The following is a 22,193-nucleotide window of genomic DNA, read 5'->3' as shown; positions in this document are numbered from 1 at the left end:
TATGCTGCCATCTTGGTTTCTCCCGGAAGGTTAAATCTTGACATTTTTTTTTTAGATAACCCTATACTATATTGTTTGTGGGTAAATTTTTTCTCTAAATGAAGAATATGCAAAAAAAAAAAACCCCAAAAAACCCCTGTGTTTTACAACATATCTTATTGGTGGAAAGTTTTAAGGTGGTTCACAAGATGGGAAGAGAGGTGGGGAAGGGCAACATTCAACCAAGATACTCAGATTCACTGGAGCACTTATTGCAGCATCTCAAAATTGGCAAACCCCAAAATGGGACTGCTTCAGGGCACACTCTTAAAAAGTAGAAAATAATTTATCCTGTGGATAGAAAACAGATGCTGTACTGCACCTGTTATAGGATACTGTTCTATCCACCCTGCAAAGAGCAGCAAAATCACTTTTGAAAGTGTTTTTTACTTTGGGCCTGCAGAGAAAAGACATATCCTCAGCAAATGAAAGCGTCAGGCAGGTTACCCAAGGCAGTGAGGAGAAAATTCGGAACAAAGTTCTGGCAATTGTCCAAAGATCTGAAGTAGTTCTAGCTGTGCTCTGCAAACTATGAAAATTGGTGAGGTGGGACCAAAGGATGCAAGGGCTCTTTGAATCTAAGAAGAAGCATCCAGCAACAGTAGTCCTCTCAGCCCTGCTTCCCTGCGTTCAGAGGAGCTGCAGGCAGAAAAATCCCGTGGGTTTCACTCAAAACTGTTTCCGGGGTTTTAAGCTGAATTTGACAGCTTTCATGTCCAAGTAGTAATGGCAATGGGCCTGGCGCATGGCCCCCATGATTTGAAGGAGGCTTATAAAGAGCTTCTCTTAAAAAGATTTCTAGATATCAACAAACTCTTAAAAAAACCCCAGCATGTTGATGAGTTGAGTGTCAACAAGTGAGAAACAGAAGCATCAGATCTTCTTTCAAACACTGGCTTAAGCACAAATGAGGAAAACATCCAGTTATCAAAATAGGCTTGAGGTTTTTTGCCGAGACCAGAAATTCTGGGGAGCAGTGCAAGATGTTTTTGCCAAACCTTAAATACTGCAGGGGTAAGCCTTCCCTCTAACCAATTAGATAATTGCCTTTTCATTCTGTGGATTTCTCATTGTTTCTTCTTCTTCTTAAAGCAAACAAAATAATTAGCCTTGTCTTAGGATAATTTTGCTGATATTTCCATAATGAAATAATTACTTCAGCCCTGAATTAAACACTGTCCTTCTCTGGGTACAGTAGGCCACCAGCTGTTTTAAATAACCCCTGAGAGGGTCAGGTTAAGGACTCAGTTTATGACCTTATAAATTAACATAAAGAAAGCTACTCCATAATGCAACAGACAATCTATTTATAATGCTTAATTAATCTCCTCCAGTCACTAACAGAGCCCACTTGTGACCTTTTGTTTCAACTTCACCAAATGTAAGTCTCCTGAGATGAGAGGTGTTAATATGTGAATGCTGATAGAATTTGCTGGCATCGTGGCCAAGTATTAAAGAGCTGACAGTCTGGATAAATTAGCTCCTGATAGCTTACTAATCAAGTGGAAGAAGCAAATGTCAAGTTGGGCAGCACTGATGAAACCCTTCATCAAACCCTGAGCAGGAGAAATACAGAAAGAGAGGAAAATGGCCATGTCTGACTGCTGGCCAAACTTTGAATTTCATGCAGACTTGGCAGATGAGAGAAAATGTCAGAATTGTATCAAAAGATGGCTGTGGGAAGTCATTCTTGGGTGGCTGCCTTTAGCTGTTGTTGCTAGTACTCCCAGGCTGCAATTTTCAAACTGTGTGCCCAAACGGTGTGCCGCAACCATTTGTGAAACTTGCAATACCTGACTAATCAGGGGCACTGATCTCTTTTACCTTACATTGTAAAAAAAAAAAAAAAAAAGAAAAGAAAATAAAAAGACAACAGCCAACACAATAGCTGTCTGGTGTGAATGGATCAAAACCATACCTTATTTTTGGTCAGATTTGCAAAAGATATATTTTTTTGGTGTGCTGCAGACTTTTAGTAATTAGTTTATGTATGCCATGAGCTGAGAAAAGTTGAAAATCACTGTCTTAGAATGATACAAAAATTCCAAAGTGATAACCAATTCAATGCTGTCTTAAGGAAGATACTACAGACAGAGTGGGATTATCTGGAAGTTCCTCAGGAGCTATAGGGTGTGGGGAGAGCAATGTTTGCAGACATGGGAACAGGGCCTGGGAAGGAGAAAGGAAATACATATGCCACTTGAACATTTCTGTGGCCCAAAGGGAGCAACAGTGACCTGACCACGGAAATTCTGCCTTGTGGCCTGGCATCTTGGAGTATGCGTGGAAGGCTTTGTCAGATTTTAGAACTGTCCAGGGTGTTTCCATATGTCTTTATCAGTCAGGGAACTAGATTTCTTTATGTCTACCACATTCAAGCACCAGTGTAAGAGATATATCTGGCTCTGCTGTGAGCCTTAGGCAGGTTCCTTAACCTCATTGCTTCCGTTTTCTCATCTGCAAAGTGAAAATCTTAACAATACCTACCTCATAGGGTTGTTGTGAAGATTAGAGTTAATACATATAAAGTCTTTAAACAGTTGCCTCACATATAGTAGGCACTATGTAAGCCTGGACTGTTTTGATGGTAGCATCTCTGTAATATCTTTCTCCTCTGGACTCTCCTTTCCTGGTGCTGCTATAGCAGTCAGCTCAGACTGTTATGACCTCTTTCCTGAGTAGCTTCCTAATTAATTTTCTTCTAAATTCATCTCTTCCAATACTTCATACATTGTATTGCCACTGAAATCATTCAGTCTCTGATCTTGTCTTTATCTTATTCAGTGATCTGCAGAGTTCATCAAATAAAGTCCAGACACCTTCATCTTGCTTTCTAGCCTCATCCTACCCTTACCTCCTGACCCTAGTTTCACACTCTAATTTGACATTTCACTGCACCTTCTTAGGAACCCTCCCCTCCCCTGGAACCATGCTATTTTCTATGCCTTACTCTCCTTCACTTGTCCCAGCATGTTTTTGCTTTTGTACCTGTGCTCACTGTTCTCTCCACATGGAGTTTATCTTCTGCTTCAAATCCTAGCCATCCTTGAAAGACAGGCCCAAATGCCACCTGCACCCTGGGGCCTTTCTGAGCCTGTCATTTCCCCATCCCTTTCTTTTCTGAGCTCCAGTGATCTTTATTTATTACTAGAGGCCCAGTGCACGAAATTCGTGCACTGGTAGGATCCCTAGCGGCTGCCAGCTGCCAGCCAGGTACTCCCTTCCTTCCCCTGGCTGCCTGCTGCTGCTGGGGCCTCCATCCCTTCTGCCCCGCTGGTCCTGCCCCTCGTCAAACTCCTGGACAACGGGACAATTTGCAAACTACACTTTTATTACATAGGATTGGTTTTTTAGTCCTCAACCCTAGTTACCTGTCATTATAGCTGTCAATTTATATGTCCTCTATTTAGTATGTTACACATTCCAGCCTCTAAATTCCTTGGAGCCAGGCTTATTCTTTAGTATGTCCTCCTCAGACCTGTCCCCAACCCTATGCTATGCACACAGCAGGTCCTCTGTAAATAGGATTGGAATATTAATTGAGAATCCTGAAATGACAGCCTGGTCTTTCTGTGACTTATTCTCAGTCACCTTATTGTTCTGTATGTGGAAATATTTCAACTCCACTTGGAATGAATAAAATAGCCCATCAGCAGGAAAACAAACACAAAATGCACAACTGATCCTCAAACAATGGATTGTTTTTTTAGGAAGAAGTAATGAAAAACTATCTGAGTTCAATACCTTTATATCTGGTCACTACAGCTGCATTGACACTAAGAGGCTCTTGGAAGCTGACGGTGAGTGATGTGCTGCTGGTTACCATGAGGCAGACATTGGTTGGCACCTCAGGGGCTCCTGGGACAGAAGGAAAAACACAAGGATCTTAACATAACAAATCCTTTTCAATGTTCTTGCCTCTTCAAAGGATATCCAGAAACACACACTATGGAAACATTTGTTTGTAGAGCCTAATAGCTTTTGCTTTTGAACATTTTCATTAGAAGTCTCAATGGCCTTTATTTGTTACCATCTTGGTCTTATTTGAACATTAAAACATTGTCTGAAGGGGTAAATAATACCAGTTAAGTCTTCCCAAAGTATCCTGGAAACATAATAGGAGGTTAGCTGGACCAGCGGAGAGGAGGCTAGAAAGTGTTAGCAGGAACTATTATTTCATTAAGTACCTTTGTGTAAATCATCTCAGGGGAGACTTTTTGCAACCCTGTTGGGTAGAAAGGGCAAGTAACAGCATTCCCTCTTTTTGGGTGAGGAAGCTGCAGCCCAAAGAGGCCAAATGACTTGTTCAAGGACACATGGCTTTGGATGACCAATTCTGGACTCTTTCCAACATGGGATGTTAACTCCTCTTGCTCTCATTCTGCTATTACATGGTTGTATTTTACTAGAAAAGAATTCACATGCAAATGTCATGTCTACTAATAGATTTATGATGGTGTTAGGTATTCCTTCTAGGTGTTTTGTGATTTAGAAAATTAAAAATTGGTATCAAGTCTAAAAACATGATTTCTTCTAATATTAATTTGTCCTGAATGAAGTACAATAGTAAGTGTATTTATTAATACAATGGCTGGATTTTTTTTTTTTAAAGAAGAGCAAACGTATCAGCATTGCTTAAGAGATTGTTAATAATAAAAGCAACATTTCATTCATGTCAGTTATTTGCTTCAAGAGAAAGGATTAGGCCTGGTTTGGGGCTTAGTATTCAGTACTACTAAAAAAAAAACAAGACTTTCACTGCCTTGGTCTTTATCACAGCTAAGGTTACTGGACCAGAGGCAGATAATTCCCACACTAACGAACTGACCTTTTCCTTATATTTAAATTTTCAATATATTTCTAATTTTTTTTGCTGTTTGAATAAGATTTTATTTTGGAATTAAAGTTTAATATTTTATAAGTTTGAGTTTGAATTACATACATATTCTTTTATAGCAGAGGCTGCACAAAGCAGTACCTTCCAGTGCTAGTATTATCCAGAAACAAGACTTGTTTAAACTAACAAAAAGGACTGGTAATAGAGAATGGATGTGCAGACAAAAGCATAATTCATGGGTTGATTGACTGTCCTCTGCAGCCTGTATTCACTGAAGGTCAGTTTACATAAGTGCTATATAAAAAATGCAGTAGAGAGTCGAAAACAACTTACACTTGAGCCTGAAGCAGAAACTGGACAAATAGGCAAACAAATATTTTTCCACCTCTGCATCCCAAAATATAGTCACTTACTTAGGGCATCAGACCATCCAGGTCATTAGGCATTGGGGCGTAACGGGTGGAAAGTGCTAGATGAGTGTGACATGGTGGAGGGAGGCCAGCAGCACTGAAGCCTCATGGCTGTGGCCAGAGAACCTATCAGGAGCCAGAAAATCAAGCAAGACAAAAGATCCTTTTACAACCTCCCAGAACCCTTGCTCCAAACAGTCTGACAACGGCCATCCATGACCCTGTAATGATACAGAAAAATCAGTAAAGGAAGGCCTGGCTGTCTCAAACCAAGGTTTGGTCCAGTTAAACATAGAGGTCCTCTGCTTATACTCACTGGCATGTTCGAAGCCTGTTTTCATGCGTCTGTAGAGCCGGTACCTCCACTCCCAAGCTTTCAGCTGTTTCTCTTTCTCTGTGTTGTCCAGATTGAATCCTTCATTCTCCACCTGAATAGACAGTTCACTCACCCTCTCCTGGGCTTCCTGCACCAGTGTGTTGAGGTGCATCGCTCGACTTTCCAGGCTGACAACTAAACAGAAAGAAGTGGGTGACTCCTTTTTCTTGCTGGGAAAATGCTGCTTCACTGACAAGAGATCTGAGAGTCCACAATAGGTTTTAAAAACTGCCCGGCGGAAGTGGGATCCATCCATATTTGTTACTAACGTTTTGTTATGATAAGGTCTAATTAGTGACATTTACAACTAGATTAAACGGTAAATCCATCCATTTAAGATATTCCCATCGCCCTCTGGCCCTCTTGTGACATGCACCCATACAGCTGCTTAGCAGTTAATTAGAATTCCACTGTCAAGTGCCCATGAGGACTGCTTTTCATCCAGATTGTACGCGTTTCCATGCTCTTCGGAGGACAAACACTTAGGAGCTAAAGCTCTGTAGGGCCAGGAAGGCCCTAGGAAAAGTCATTGATGAGTCAAGCTACATTCTGCCAGAGTTGTTTGTTCTTTATTTTTGTAGAACTTGATTCAGATTTTTTGCTCTTATCACTTTCTGCCCAGCTCATAGACATTTTTGTATGCATACCCTAGTGGCATAATCCTGTTAGTATTATTCAATTTATTTATTGCTAACAAAGTGTTCTGCTGCTGCCACAGTAGGTCTAGTGAATTCTGATAGCTGACTTGAGTGTGATCAGACATTGATCTTTGATTGTGGTCTGATTGTAGGTATGGTCTCTGGAGATGCCCATGCCCAAGAGAGAAAGCTGTCCCAGCTCTTCTTGCTGAGAGAACTTACACAGCTTGATAGTCTGTTTTACTCAATACATGATAGTCTTTATTTGATTCATATCATGTTGTTGACCCAATCTGCTCTCATGTGAGTGAATGTTCATGTCCATGATGTTTCACATTCTGTGTCAGGCTAGGAGGCTGCTTCTTGTGGTGGCTCTCCTGCATGTGAGGGTCTGCCTAGTTGGTCACTTCTGATCTGGGCATGTGGTAGGGGATCAGATCATGAAACAGATCAGAATCAAGTTTGGCAGTTCTGTTACTCACCCATTGAACACTCTCTGTGACCAAAACAGTATTTTCCCCCAGGTGGGTGTGAAAGAAATCCAACTATTTCATTCTTCTAATGAAGGGGGAAAATATGATGAAGATAACTCAAGTGAAAATTTGTTAGGTGTATTTTGAAATGGAAATTAGGTGGTTATATATTCATACTCTCTGTGTTCATAAGCATGTTTGCATTAATTATAGGAAATGAATACTAATTTATTATTGCCCCTGCTCACTATCAGTCTAAATTTATTTACCGATGAGGTCAATGAAAAATGAGTTGAGTCCTTTTTTCCTTTTTCTTTCTTCTTTCTTTTTAACATTGCTATTTAGAACACTTGGGACTGTGTTTTGCTGCAGATTTGTCATGGTTAATGAATGTTGCTGTAGCAGTCAATCATGTACTCTAAATACTGTCACGCTTTTTTTTTAAAGCCTCAGTCATGAGCCATGACAGAAAAATAAACAAATAAATATAAAGCTAAAAAACTCTTTCACTGAGCAGCTACCCTACGCAGAATCCCTGGGGAAGGCTAAAGGAGGCCAGAATAAATGATAATATAAGTGCTGTGGACCTAGGGAAGCAATGATGGGGTATGAACAGGAGGTTCTGGAGAAAAAAAATACACATATACACACATGGGCGCATACTCCAGTGGAAAAATTGGCAATATTAGTGGCCTCAAGGTGCAATTTCCTGGAGCAGTGAGATTGACAAGTCAGTACTAAATGCTGTTAATTTAACTAACTTCAGATTAATGGTAGAGTCTGCTATGACTGAAGCCCTCAAACACAGTCTCATTATAGCCTTGCTGGGAAGGTCCTAAATATAGGCATTGACAGTTTAAAACAAATTCGTATACATTTGTGTATTTTTAGACATAGGTTAGGCGTCAGAGTTTGTGTCACAGTTTTCAGGTTGATTAATTGACCCAGTAACTGCACCCTCTACCCAATTCCCCCTCCTTCTTCCACTCCAAATTATAGAGAAAATGGGGGAATTGTCCTTGCTAAGTCATTCAGTGAGGTTTTTATTGTAAGCCTGATGTTTGAATTGCATGCATGCGTCAACACTTGGGTGATAGACACATGATTTATAAAAATAAATTTTTCTAATACTATAAAATCCCCCCTATTAATTTTTATATTCACAACAGTTATTACGGGTGTGAATTCCAGGTGGCATTTCAGATGGACAGCTTCTCTTGAGCTGTGTTTGGCTCCCCTGATATTTTTCCTGCTTTCCTAGTACAACACGCTTTGTTTCCAGACTTTCCCTCTCCTCCCAGGTTGTAGACATGATGTTATTTGACTTATAGGGGTAAAGGGATTCTATATCTTCAAGATAAAGCACTTTGCCTTTTCATAGACTAACAAGGGAGATCCATAGAATTTGATGACTAGGTAAGTTTTCCAAGCTCATCTAGATCCCCATGCTTCTTTCTCAAATTGGGGTACCTAAACCACAGCCTGATGCCCCAGAATGAATAGGAACATTCCTGCATCTTCCTGGATCACCAAATTTCCTGTGTAGATTTTGGTGAAAGCACATTATTTAGAAATTAAAATGAACACTTTTGTTATAGAGGAGAAGGAAAAATTTCCCTCAGAATTGAAGATTTTTTTTTAAGGGAAACTTGATAGAAGCACTGCCCCCCCCCCCCCCCCCCCCCCCCCCCCGCCATCCCAGGCTAAATCTCCAGGTACCCCTGGGAATATGTGCACTTGCCTCTGTTGTTAGAGGTAATCCCATGCATGAGTGGGAGAGGCACTGACTGAGCCAGAGGTTTCACCAAGCAAACCCTTTTTTTCCATCTATGGAATTTTTAATGGCTTAATAAAACACTCTCTTTTGAAAGATTTTCTTTATTGACTACCAAATCAGCTGACTCATAAATTAATCATTTTCTCCCTATTATTAATGATCTATATAACTGCCAATAGAAACATCTGTTCAGTAGGAGATAACCAACCAAACAAAATGGGTTAATACATTTTAAGCAAAAGTAAGTAAAAATGATAATGATCTTAAACTGTGTAGTTTATCTTAAGTACTCGTGTGGTAGGTTAGGCATTTGATCCTGCTGGGAATCACATTCCTGTTTCTGCCTCCCCAGGATGAGAACCTTTGCAACTTCCTTATTTTAAGGTGAAGAAACAGACCCAGGGAGGTAGAATGATTATCCAAGATTTTCTTAAAAACGTAATGAACTTCCTCTAAACCAAGTGGAATGCAAATTAATCTATTATTTATGTATTGCCATTTTCTAACAGCTACCTGTTTGTCATGAGATTGGTGAATTCATTTTGGTTGATTGGTTGACATAGAAACTAGAAAGGATGTGTCTATTTTATGATTGATTTTCCTGCCCATCCACTTCTCTTATTCTTGGATCCATTCTCCCTTCGCTTCCACCCTCTGAATATTTCCCTTGAGTCCCTGAATCTGTTTGCAAGCTTGGGCCTTTTCTCTCTTACTGCTGTAGATCCCTTCTCCAGCCAAGCAGCTATCCCTCTGCACTGCCATAGCCAGCACAATAGAGGGTCTGTGAGTGTGCGGGGAGCAGTCCGGCTGGGGCAGGATCACTTGGAGGCTCTTGAAATAGGCTCCTTGCTATTGTGGTGTTTAATTATCAATAGCATTTCTACCACCCAGTGTTTCTGAGTGGCTATTTGTTATAAGACCTGCCCAGCTAATTAACTACTGGGTAAGAGTAGGGGGAGGGGCAGGCACTTCGTGTTCAAAGAATACAATTAGGATTACTGTTTAAATCCTGAGATAAATAGTGATCAGACACCATCAGAATCTAAACTATAGATCACTAACTACTTTCTTGCCTTGCTAGTTCTTAATTTTGCCCTTGCCCTGCAATTAGTAAATTTGGGCTTGATTGATAATTGTTAAAAGTTTGAAAATATAATGAGGGTAAAATGAAAAGTAATTTCAATTATTTTTTTTAGGTATGAAAGTGATTTATATTTTTAATTAAAAAATTTTTTCAGTTACAGTTTATATTCAGTATTATTCTGTACTAGTTCCAGGTTAGATAATCATGTACCTTACAAAGTGGTTCCCCAATATTTCTAGAACCCACCTGCCACCATATATAGTTATTACAATACTAGAGGCCCAGTGCACGAAATTCATGTACTCGTTGGGGGTGGGGGTATAGGGGGTGTGTCCCACAGTCCAGCCTGCGCCCTCTCACAGTCTGGGAGCCCTCGGGGTCTGACTTAGCATAATAACCCTCTAGGTTCATCCATGTTGTCACAAATGGTAAGATTTCATTCTCTCTTTTTTTTTTTTTTGCCAAATAATATTCCATTGCATATATGTACCACTTCTTCTTTACCCAATCTTCTATCATTCACTGTAATGTTATTTACAATAACCAAGATGTGGAAACAACCTAATTGATCACTAATTTAATTTTCTAATTGAGACTTTTAGGGAACAACTCATTTGGCTTGCTTGAAAAAAAAAAAAAGAATGCATTTGCCCATTACTAATGATATGCCATCTTTCAATTTAGCACTAACTTTTCTATTGTTATTAGCATTTTCCTTGTTTTTATTGTTCTAAGACAGGCATTTAGTCTAGTGCTCAAAGGATCCTTACAACTAGCTTTAGTTGCCTTTTCCTATGGTCCCTTGGCCCTATATGATTTCCTTTGTGAGGAGAAGTCATCAAGGTAGCCTAGTCCTTTTCACTTTTAACATTAACTTAAAGAGTTTAGTTTAGTTTTAGAGTTTCCTTATCCTAAGCTGGTTAAAAGGCTATAGGGTCCTTATACCACTGCCCCTTATGAATATATGACCCTAACCAGTTATGCTGGAGCCTGTGTCTCATCACTAAAAGTAGCATAATAATGACACCCCTCTCATATGTTGTGATAAGTTAGTGATAATTTACAGAAAAGACTCAATTAGAAGAGGCTTGTATTATTATACCCATTGGTATATGTTACGCTTTTTTAGAGGCACACAAAAATAAATACTTATTTTATAAAATAGCTTTATGTTCTTACATTAAAAAGAAACCCCGCTTTATCCAGATAAAAATTTTCTGTTCAATTACCATTCGGAAATATGTTATATACTAAGTGGTATCAGTTTCAACCCTATCTGTTGTTTCAAAGGATAAAACAAGGTTACTTAGGTATAAACCTTGCATTGTAAGCCAATATCCTCTGGGCGAACAAGAATAGACAGTTAATAAAATTTATCTTTGCTGATCGTAAGTGACAACCTTCTAACAACCTCACAGCTGACTTATTTTCAGGTAGGAACATCAAAAGAAAGAATATAGAGGTCCAATAATTGAACATCTTTAAATTCAAATATTCTCATACCAGAAGCACTCATACCATAAGTTTTAGTTTACCCATCTTGCTAAGGTTCAGGACTCAAAATTCATTTTGACTTTACTTATTTTCAGGTTTTCCCAAGGACTTTGAGAGTGGTTCCAAAAATGTTTTACAGATTTGGAGGTTAAAATTTTCATTTTAATTACCATAGAATTTTCTTCTCTTAGAACTCATTATATCCTGGACATGAGGTCTGGAGTTTCTCTCTGCTACTTTCCAGCACAATGTGTATTCACAAAGTCCATATTATATAGTTTAGGTTGCAATTGTGTTCTTTAAGAAGCCAGGGCCAATGACACAGAGAGGGACTCCTGCCAAGTATCCCAAGGGGCAAATGGACATTTTTTCTTAAAACAAACACACAAAACATTTGAAGAACTTATTTAGGAAATACAAAGCATATTACCCAATAATGTTCATAGGGAGCTTAAGTATGAAAGACGATAATTATATCTTCTAATTTTTTAGTGCTACCCGATAGAAATATAGTGTGAGCCATATCCTTTTAAATTTCCTAATAGTGACATTAAAAAAACAAAAAGAAATAGATGAAATTATTCTTAATATATTTTAGTTAACTCAGTAGAGCAAAAGTATTATTTTAACATGTAATCAATATAAAATTATTAATGAGATACATTCAGTGTAAACTTTTCATTTAGAACACATTTTGGACTGGATACATTTCAAGTACTCAGTAGTTATAGTGGCTAGTAGCTCTTGTGTTGGCTAGTGTAGTTTTGGAACATAAAATTTTATAAACTTTAAAAAGTGCTTTTTTATTGAGCAGTGTTTTCACAGCACAAACTATACAACAGATGGATAAAATATTTAAATACTAGAAACTCTTGTGTGTTTTTTTGTTTTGTTTTGAGAGTTATACTGGCTACCAATGTTTTTGACCATTTATAATGTGCCAGGGAAATATTTTAAAGCTATTATTACATTTAATTCTCAACAATCCTAGACAGGTAGTGGGGTATCCAGTTTCCAAGAGGGCCTCAAAAATCTTTGTCTCTTGGTGTTCACACGCTCCTACACTGTACCAGGGTTGGTCTGTGTGGTCAACAAGATTAAGGAGAAATGAAAATTGATCATTTTTGAGGTTAAGTTATAAAAGACAAAGTTGCTTCCATTTTGGTTTCTCTCTCTCGCCAATCATTTGCTCTGTGGGAAGTCAGCTGCCATGTCAGAGAACAGCTTTATGGAAAGGGAGAGGCCCATGCAGAAAGGAACACAAGTCTCTTGTCAATAGTCACTCTGAGTAAGCTTGGAAATGGGCCTTCTAGATCAGTGGTCGCCAACCGGTGGTCCAAAAGGTTGGCTACCGCTGCTCTAGATCAAGCCTGAAGAGGATAGGAATGATTATGTTGCAGGAATTTAAGGATGGGAACCTAGACTGTGAGTGTGTGCATATACACACCCATATGGTCAAAGATATTTTAGTTTGTGATGAGAATATATTCTGTATATATTTAAAAATGAAAAGCAAAAACATGAAAAGACAATTTAAGAGCAGGTAACTATAGCTCAGGCTATGGCCAGCAGATATCTAAATAATTATTTGGAAACATAAAGATCAATTCACTTAATATTCAGTGAAATCATTGCCTTAAAGATAAATAATATATTCACACCCTTAACTAGAAGTAGCCTTGGGATTCATTCAATTAAACACATTTATTGAGTGCCTACTGTTTTGCTAGGGATATTGTGATGAATGAGATAGATAATTTGAGAGAAAATATCAAATAAAAACAGAGAGAGACATAGCATATAGTGATAAGTGCTATGCAGAAAATTAAAATAAAGTGATGTGATTAAATAAAAATGAAAATAAAGTGACTTTGGACTTGGTGGTCAGATAAAGTTTCTCTTGAAGATGTTATGTTTAAACTGGAATGTTAAGAAGGAGTTGAGCATGTGATGATAAGATTTAACCCTTTGCACTTGCTTGCTTTTTTCTCGATTCCTTTATTCTAATGCTAACCGTGTCAAGTCACACTCGACATCCGAGTGCAAAAGGTTAAAGCTTTCCAAACACAGGAAATAGCAAATCTGAAGGCCCTCTAGTATGATAGTATGGTACATTGAAGGGATAGAATGGAGTCTGGTGGGGCTGGTGTATCATGGGAGAGGGGTGAGCAGTATGAGATGAGGTTCAAGGAGTAGGTTTGTATGTCAGGGTGAGGATTTAGCCACCTATTTTATTATTTTTGCCTGGGGCAACCAGTTCTGAAGACATGTTTTAATCATTTTTAAATCACTGATAAAGATTTCTGTGATACCTAACATTTGCACCTGGGTTTCTCTTTATTAAATCACTGGTGGCCCGGTGCACGGAATTCGTGCACGGGAGGGTGTCTCTCAGCCCGGCTTGCACCCTCTCCAATCTGGGACATCCCTCTCGCAATCCGGGACCGCTGGCTCCTAACCGCTCATCTGCCTGTCTGCCTGATCGCCCCTAACCACTCTACCTGCTGGCCTGATCGCCCCCAACTGTCCCTGCTGCTGGCATGGTTGCCCCCAACTGACCCCCCCCCCCGCCAGCCTGATCGCCCCTAACCGCCTCTGCCTTGGCCCCACCACCATGGGTTTGTCCAGAAGGACGTCTGGAAGGTCTCCCGGTCTAATTAACATATTACTCTTTTATTAGTATAGATAGTAGAGGCCCGGTGCACGAAATTTGTGCAGTTCGGGGGGGGGGGGGTTGTCCCTCAGCCTGGCCTGCGCCCTCTCATAGTCGGGGGATGTCTGAATGATGGCTTAGGCCCACTCCCCGCCAAAGACAGAAGTTGGACATCCTTAGAACTGCCGCGGAGGCGGTAGAGGCTCCCGCCAATACCGCTGTGCTCGCCACCTGTGAGACCAGCTTCTGGTTGAGCAGCTTCCTCTGTGGGAGTGCATTGACCACCAGGGGGCAGCTCCTGCATTGAGCTGGATTGGGCTGAAACTGGTCTCCAACATCCCCCAAGGGGTCCCGGATTGCAAGAGGGCGCAGGCCAGGCCAAGGGACCCTACCAGTGCACTATCAGGGCCGGTAAGGGAACAAAGGAGGGCTCCAGGGCTTGTCTGACTCATCTCACTCAGTCCCAATTGGCTGGACCCCAGTAGCAAGCTAAACTACCAGTCAGAATGTCTGCCCCCTGGTGATCAGTGCATGACATAACGAGCGGTTGAGCAGCCTTAGCATATCATTAGCATATTACGCTTTGATTGGTTGAACGGACGACCGGACACTTAGCATATTAGGCTTTTATTATATAGGAGGATATTTAACCATGGAGTCCATACCAAGAGATTATATGCTATGTTCTACTTGATCCTATCAAATTTACTGTCCACATATTTTAATGAAGCAGATGAAAATACCTTAGGACTCATTCTAGAGATGTACCTAAGGCTAGTTCTTTACATATTCTTAATGGTTGCAAATCTTTGTCCTTTGAGGGCAGATTTGATTTCAGGAAAACTCTAAATCAAGTCTGGTGAACATGGAGGGTGATGACGTTGGGCAGTGCTGTTTTGGAACAAAAATCAGGTGTGACTCTAAGCAACGAGTCAAATTTTCTCATAAACTGGCTCTGAGGACAAATCCAAACGTGTTCAGAGCAATGGCAGCACTGTTGGAGCAAGTGTGGGGTCTCCCATGAGGACCATGTTGAAGGATAACATTCGTTTGGGTTGTAGACTTTCTGGTGTGTTTGTTTACATAAAGCTGGCCTCATTAGTTTATAGTCACACCTCTTAGACGTGCCCTGAACCAGTCCCAGCACGAACCCCCAACCACCACAGAAACGAGGGGTGCATCCTGACAAGTCTGCCAAAATTGTAACACCGGTGTCTGTGTCCTACTCAAATGACAGTTACTATGCAGTTGCATTTTATGAAGTAGCCGAACATAACTCATTCTGGGAGACATTTCCTAGTCCCATTTACAGTATCCAAGAGAAAGCAAGAGAGAGGAGTTTACAAAGCAATGCAGAGAGAAAGGAGAGGGTTTGAAGAGGAGGGAGAATGCGTACCCTAGGAAAGGGTAGAAAGACTAAGAGTGAGGAGCATTCCACCATTCTTACCTTCATATTTTTAAACTGTGTAAAAAGAAAGACAATCAGGCTACATCTACAACCAAATTCTGCAACAAGTACCCCAAATATAAATTACTGGAAAACTTAAAGGTTTTTTCCATACATTTATGAATATCACGCACACAGTGTATTTGTGTGTATGTGCTAAAATTCAGTACCTATACTTCCCAGCAGCATATGACAGGGCTTAAAATTACAAGTGAAAATTTCTGAATACCTACTATGTGCCAGGTACTGGGATTAAAAGGTGAGACAAAATCCATGTGAGTGATGGGATTTGCACATGGTAGATATGCCAAAAGATAACAACACCTGGCTTCGTTATGATTAGTTATTTACAGAGCCTAATGATGCCAAATAAATAGCAGCCTCAGAAAGGCTATGACCTCATTGATGATTCAGCAAATTCCTCTGGAGACTGTTGGACTGTGATTTGAGGGTATGAGTTAGTGAGGATAAGGGAGGGTTTATGACTAGGGACTTTCCCATGCAGAGACAAGTCTTTCTAAGATACCGCTGTTCAGTTGAACATGAGTAGTCATGGACACTGAATGGATGAACTATCAAAGGCACAGCCTCCAGGTATCCTGAAGTATCTCTGCACATTAGCTTTCCTAACTCCAGTCCTTTCAGATTCTGTTTCCTGAACTCGGCACACTTGGGATGCTATTATAATAGTGACTGAAGTTTTCTTCTAGAAGGAATAAGTATTACTTTGTGCTGCTTGCCTAAAGGTGAGAGGAACAGAAAAGAGTCACCGAGTAAAGATAGTGGAGTCATCTAATGAGCAGGTGGGAGTTCTAAATACATTTAACCTTGGCAGTGTACAAGTTTGGGTGGCCACTTCTGGGACTTTCCCTGTGAATAAGAAAACATACATGGTTGAGTTTCAAGCCATGTTTATAAAGAACACCTCTCTATAGTTCTATGATTGAGGCACTAAAGACTGGAAGACGGCCACATCAATGGTTAGGAGTTAAGTTCCTAAACTCCTCTCTGTCCTTGTGATTCCTGTTATGAAATGGGGAGAATTACAGAGGACTTTCTTCTGAGTTGTGCTGGATTCTTGATTGGCATAGTAGAAAGAGTACTGGGCTAGTTTTCAGAAGGGAACACAGAAAAGTAACCCTATTAGAAACCCTGCACTTTGCTTTGAAATACTTGACAAGCATTAGAAGAGGAACAGATGGAGAATCAGGGAAGGAAGGAATTGAGCATCTCTGGTGTGATAACAAGAGTGTTAAGCTTTTCCACAAATACCAAAGAATTGAATACTTAAAGACCTGGCTTCACCACTTACTAGTTTTGTAGCATTGGGTGAATTGACTTATCTTATTCCAGTTTTCTCATTGAGATGGGAGTTAGTTTCCTCATTTTAGCCAGCAAAAACATTTTTGAAATATGTAAAACACTCTAGGAACTTAGACTTCATTTTTATTTTTATTCTCTTATACCCTGTCTCTGGAGTTACTGGGGAACAATTTGTAGCAGGTATTTGCTTATTTGGTTCTGGCTGGCAAACTGGTTTTTCTCGTGGGCTGTCTCATACTCATGCACAATAGCACTTTCTTTTGTATTTGGTATATGAAATGAATTAGAAATTCCTGAAAACAGACTGTGTTCTTTTATCCTGCCTCTTTCCTACAGGAATGGCACCTTAGTGCATAGAACAGGATTTTAGCACACTCGGAGAGATGCAGGGTCCAATGGCCACAGCTTTCCGTTATTGGTTTTTTTGGAAAGGCAGTAAATTTGCATATAGGGACCTCAGGCTTTGGTGTCCCACAGATTTGGGTCAGTCATTTAGCCTTTCAGCATAAAAATTCCCTCTTTGAAAGAGAGTTAATAACACCATCCTGAAGGGCTAGAGTGAAAAGTGGAGATATATATGTGGAGACTTCATAGATAGATACTCAGTCAAGATTTCTTTGCCGTTTTTACACCTGTGGGAGACTATACCACTATGTCTTTGACTTGTTGGGTGGCCAAGATGACTTAGGTGTCATATTTCCCAGAGGCTAAAACCTGGGTTGATCTCTCACTGTCCTTTCCAACTTTGTGGTTATCATTCTCAAGGGAGTGAGTAAAAACCAGGGATCTTTGAACACATTTTCTTTTGGTTTAACAAGATATTTAGTACTTGGATTCTTTTATAGAGATTTAATTATGCACAAAGAGGCTTGGGGAGAGTTGGGAGTCTTACTAGTTTAATGAAAATGGAGAATTCTTTGTAGCATCTTAGGTAAGTAGGACTAATGTTTCATCCAGCCCAGTGCAAGCAACATCTGAATGAATGGTCTCCTTGTTCCTACAGAATGGGGCTCAGTCTGCATTCTCTATGTTCAGACCCTCTGATTCTTCCTCCACTGCTCTCTCACTGGATCTTCGGGTCAGACGTTATTGCAACATAAACTGGAAGGTAGCAAATAAGCCCTTTTGATTTCTTCGATCCTTATTTGCCCATCCCTGCAAATTCTCCAGTCCACTAGAAGGAAGCAGCACTTTGATGATGCGCTCTTACTGAAGATGAAGAGCCCCAATCCTGTGGAACCCAAACCCTCACACTCTTTGACATGGATGTGGTGAGCTTAGCATTTTTAAAATAAAGAGTTTTCTGATACAGGGATCTATCTGTCTCTGGACCTAGTCTTTGGGTGGCAGGGGTTTATGAAATTTAGAGCCAGAGACGTGACCTCTAATTACATATTTGCTTGCTTCTCTTTCAGCCTCTGGGTCTCACCACTTGGAAGTAAGTGAATCAGTATTAGTGAAACTAACAGTTTGATGAGTTTACTTTTTTCTTTTAGGAAACATAAAAACTGTGGCTCAGAGCCATTGTGGTCACTGGGTCAGAGAGTTTGCACCAAGGGGAATGTGCCTACCCCAGAATGTTGCTGCGAGGATTAAAGGAGTGAATACACATAAAGTGCTCAGAATAGTGCCTGGCACAGGGGTAGGGTTGTGTGATTTGATCCCATCCACTCCTGGGCAGGGTCTGCCATTGGCCCCAGAGCAGCTCCCTTTGGCCAGTATCCTCAGCTCGACTCCAGAAAGAAGCCACTCACAAAAGACCACATATTATATGATTCCATTGATATAAAATACCCAGAATAGGCAAATGTATGGAAACAGAAAGTAGATTGGTTGCCCAGGGCTGGGAGCAATGAGAGGTTAAGGTGATTACTAATGGTTTTGTTTTTTTTGAGGGGTTGAGGATGCTGATGACAATGGTCTAAAATTGTGATGATAAGTTTCACAATTCTGTGCATATACTAAAAACCAGTGAATTGTATGGCATGTGAAGTATATCTGAATAAAGCCGTTAAGAAATACATCCAGAATTCCACCCCTGCTTACCATCTTACCATCAGTGTCATTAGCATGCTAGTCCAAACAACTGGCACCTGTCTTTTGGACCACTAAAAATAGACTCCTAACTGCTCTTCATAATTACCTCACCACTGTCTATTCTCCACAGTGCACTGTAGTGTTCTTTGAAAATGTAAAGCAGACTGTATCATTCACCTGCTTCAACTGCCCCGTTGTCTCCTCATCACACAATCAAAGTGAAGTATCTCACCATGGCCTGAATGATCTGGTTCTGGTGACTTCTTCCTCAGCGATCCACCTCTCCTGTGTTTATTTTGCTTTAGCCACATCAGCCTTCTTGTTCTTCAAATATGGCAATTTCATTCCTGCCTGCCTCTGCATCTTCTATTTGACATTCAGTCTACCTAGAATTTGACCCCACACCTCATTTTTTGATGTTGCCCAGGACTAGGCTCAAATGTCATTCCATCAGAGAGGCTTTTCTTGACCAACCCTATTTAAAATAGTTCCCACTCCATCAACCTTTAGCCACTCATTCATTTTATTTTCTTCATAGTATTTATCACTGTTTGAGTTTATATTTTAATTTAGCTTTTTAATTGCTTATTAGAATTTACATAATTAGTACAGGGGACTTCTATGAGAATAGAGATTTTTGTCTTGCTCACCACTGCAGTCTTAGTACCTAGAACAGTGCCATCCTCAGTGTTTGTTGAATAAATCAGTGAAGCCAACATACTGATTATGAACATAAAGACAGTATCACACACATACTTACTCTTTTTCTATGCATATTTCCTGTTCTATAGCCTCACTTGGAGTATTTCACATTTAGTTATATTCTTAGGGGGATGTTCCCTTGAGGTTCTTTTTCAATACCATTCAGCGTATTCTATTTAGAATGTAACCTGATGCCTAGACTGATCAATAGTTGCATGAAAGTCCATAAAAACATGCAAAGTATTTCAGAACCTATGCTTAGTCAATCATTCGTACTCCAAAGGTCAGCAATGGCTATTTCAGTGGGGTCTAGCCTTAAAAGAACATGTTTTAGTTTTCAGGTTTACTTACAGTGTGGACTTTCTCTAGCTCCTGTCCTCAGGAGAATCCTAGCAATGGGCACATTGTTGGTCATGATGGCAATATCCAGAGGTGTCAACCCCTCACTGTTAGGAGTATTGAGATCTAGTTCTTCTGCTGTGTACTGATACAGAAGGATCTGCACAGCATCCATGTCCTGCTGTTCAACTGCTTCAAACATGGCTTCGTTGCCCTGGAAGTTCTGGAGAAGAACAAAAGCAGGTTAGTACAATTTCATAGACTAGTGTATCTTAGTAGCTTAACTGTCTTGAATTTTGGGACTGCTTCAGTGACTGCATTCCCCCTTGTAAGTTATATAATTTTAATTTATCCCAAGGTCTCAAATGTAAACACTGTGTTGGATCTTCCTTCCATCATTTCTAAAGGACATTGAACAGACATGTACATTTAGATGCACTGACGCAATACAGTAGAGCATGGATAGTCTACAGATAAGAGCAAACATCAGCTTTCTCAACCCAGTCTTCAGTGGAACACTTGTTTGATAGACCCTTAAAAAGCATTCTATGAAGAAAGGAGCATGTGGTCAAATAAATTTGGTAAGCATTGGATTAAGCCAAGTTACCCCATTATTTTACTCTTAAGACCTCTCAGGGCCTTTAATGATTTTAAGTTATGATTATGACTCTCCAGTAGGTGGGAAATATGACCTGTTTCAAGTATTTGTTCATAGAATGTATTTTTAATTGCATTTGTTTGAACTGCTCCTGGAAGAATGTTATACAGAATCCAGTTTGGGAAATGCTGGCAGAGAGAACATAGCAATGGTAGTTTAAATTGTGACTAGCTTGGAATTGAGAGTACACTTTCTCTGTCTCAATCTCAGCCCCTCTCTCTCCACCCCATATCTCTACTATTGCTCAGACCATCATCATCCCTTGCTTGGACCATGGTAATGACCTGCCTGTTGCAGTCTTAGTCTCCTCCAGCCCGTCACTGATACAAGAGTAGTAATCTTTCTAAAATTTACATGTTCATTCCCTATTTATAATCTCTAATAGCTCCACACTGCCTGCAGGCTGGTTCCCCAACTCATACACTACTTTGTACTACCCTCTACTCTTTCTCAACCCATAGCCCCAACCACTGAACACCTGGCATTTCTGAGCCCTCAGGGGAGGGTGGCTCAAAATAAGTGGTATCCAGGGAGGGTTTCCAGGGCTGGGTGGCAAATTGCTTTGGGACCATAGAGAACCAAAAGTTTAATACGATACCCATAAAGACAACATGGTTCCTTTGAAAAGTTCTTTCAGATACATATTTCTATAGCTCATGGGAGAAGAGTGACCCATTCACATTTACACATCTATCTGGTATCTTTTCCAAGAGTAGCTCGGTCTTTAAAATACTGAAATATCGTTGGTCTTGACCTAGCATAGGAGTCATGTAATTAAAATGTGTAAGGTCTTCAGTGACCAAGTATTTAGATTGGCAGGTTTTATTTTTAGTCTCATCAAAAAATGATTCTCCCTATCAAAAGCTGCAGGTCTGCTTAGCTGAGTACATAACACATGACTGAAGAAAATACAAAGCGATTATGCAAATGCTCGTTTTGACAGTGGGCACCCAGGGAATAGAGTTATTTTGGCATGCAGTTCTCAGGACTATCTGCTGAATGGAAAAGAGTTTTGTCAACAATCTGCCAAACTGAAGAGCCTCTGAGACTTAGGCCATAACTCAGTCACAACCAAGCCCTCCCAGAAGATGAGTTTGAAATGGGAAAACAAATGAGTGCAAAGTTAAAATGCTGCCCTGTCCACAGTTGTGATTTTTAGTATGTCTCATTTCTCATGTGCCATATTTGCTCTCACTCTTAAGTCATTTCCTCCCCCATGCTTTTGCTGGCAAACTCTAGTATGCTTCTATCTGGAAAGGCTAGGGCTCATTTCTGTTTTAAACTCAAACAAATGGTGCCATTACCCCCTGCAGAAATACCCTTGCTGAGCATGTTAATGTTATGCCCTCAGCTTTTACTGAGGGCAAACATAAGAAACTACTACATGAGAATGTAACATCACCAATACTATTTTTTATTCTCCATTACATAATTCACCATGACAGCTTATAAAGGCCAGAGGATTTAGCAACAGAAAAATATTAAAGTCTCCTTATAGACTGATTTACTTTCAACTATCAGCTAATGGGATACTACAACCATTGTTTCTCTTTCTGCTATGACTGTATATGTATTCAGAGATAAATGTAACGACAAAATTTAGGTACTATATTTGCCTAGGTTTTTGGTATATCTATTTCTCTTTCCATCCCTACCAGTTTCTTTTTCTATTTTCTTTTTTACCCTTCCATCCTTCACTTCCTCTCTCCATCTTTCTTTCTCTTCATTTTCTCACTATCTCCCTCTATCTCTTTCTGTATTATTATTTCCCATTATATAATGCATATGCATTTTTTGTTGTTGCTTGAATTCTGTCTCAAATGCCATTGGAAAGCATATGGAGTATACATTATAAATAAATAAAATATTTATTGATCAATATTTAAATGCGCAATGAAGCTATCAG

At 39.9% G+C, this 22,193-nt stretch overlaps 1 protein-coding gene and 1 long non-coding RNA gene across 2 annotated transcripts in view; one reads left to right on the top strand and one right to left on the bottom strand.

Moving 5' to 3' along the window:
• LOC129147384 (uncharacterized) overlaps nucleotides 1-17,859 on the top strand; it is a 125,643-nt gene extending 107,784 nt beyond the window's left edge. The window contains exon 3 of the long non-coding RNA XR_008554756.1: nucleotides 17,555-17,859. This is a non-coding gene — a long non-coding RNA (uncharacterized LOC129147384). The remainder of the gene's footprint in view (nucleotides 1-17,554) is intronic.
• The window catches only part of ANKFN1 (ankyrin repeat and fibronectin type III domain containing 1), a 221,931-nt gene that overhangs the window by 108,820 nt on the left and 90,918 nt on the right, over nucleotides 1-22,193 (bottom strand). The window contains exons 4-6 of the mRNA XM_054709322.1: nucleotides 19,642-19,852; nucleotides 5,603-5,797; nucleotides 3,784-3,897 (exon numbers count right to left, since the gene is read on the bottom strand). Of these exons, the coding sequence (XP_054565297.1) occupies nucleotides 3,784-3,897; nucleotides 5,603-5,797; nucleotides 19,642-19,852 (520 nt within the window). The remainder of the gene's footprint in view (nucleotides 1-3,783; nucleotides 3,898-5,602; nucleotides 5,798-19,641; nucleotides 19,853-22,193) is intronic.

The sequence above is a fragment of the Eptesicus fuscus genome, chromosome 20 (assembly GCF_027574615.1).
Source record: "Eptesicus fuscus isolate TK198812 chromosome 20, DD_ASM_mEF_20220401, whole genome shotgun sequence".
NCBI classification, from domain to species: Eukaryota; Metazoa; Chordata; class Mammalia; order Chiroptera; family Vespertilionidae; genus Eptesicus; species Eptesicus fuscus.
This window is presented reverse-complemented; position numbering and strand designations above follow the sequence as displayed.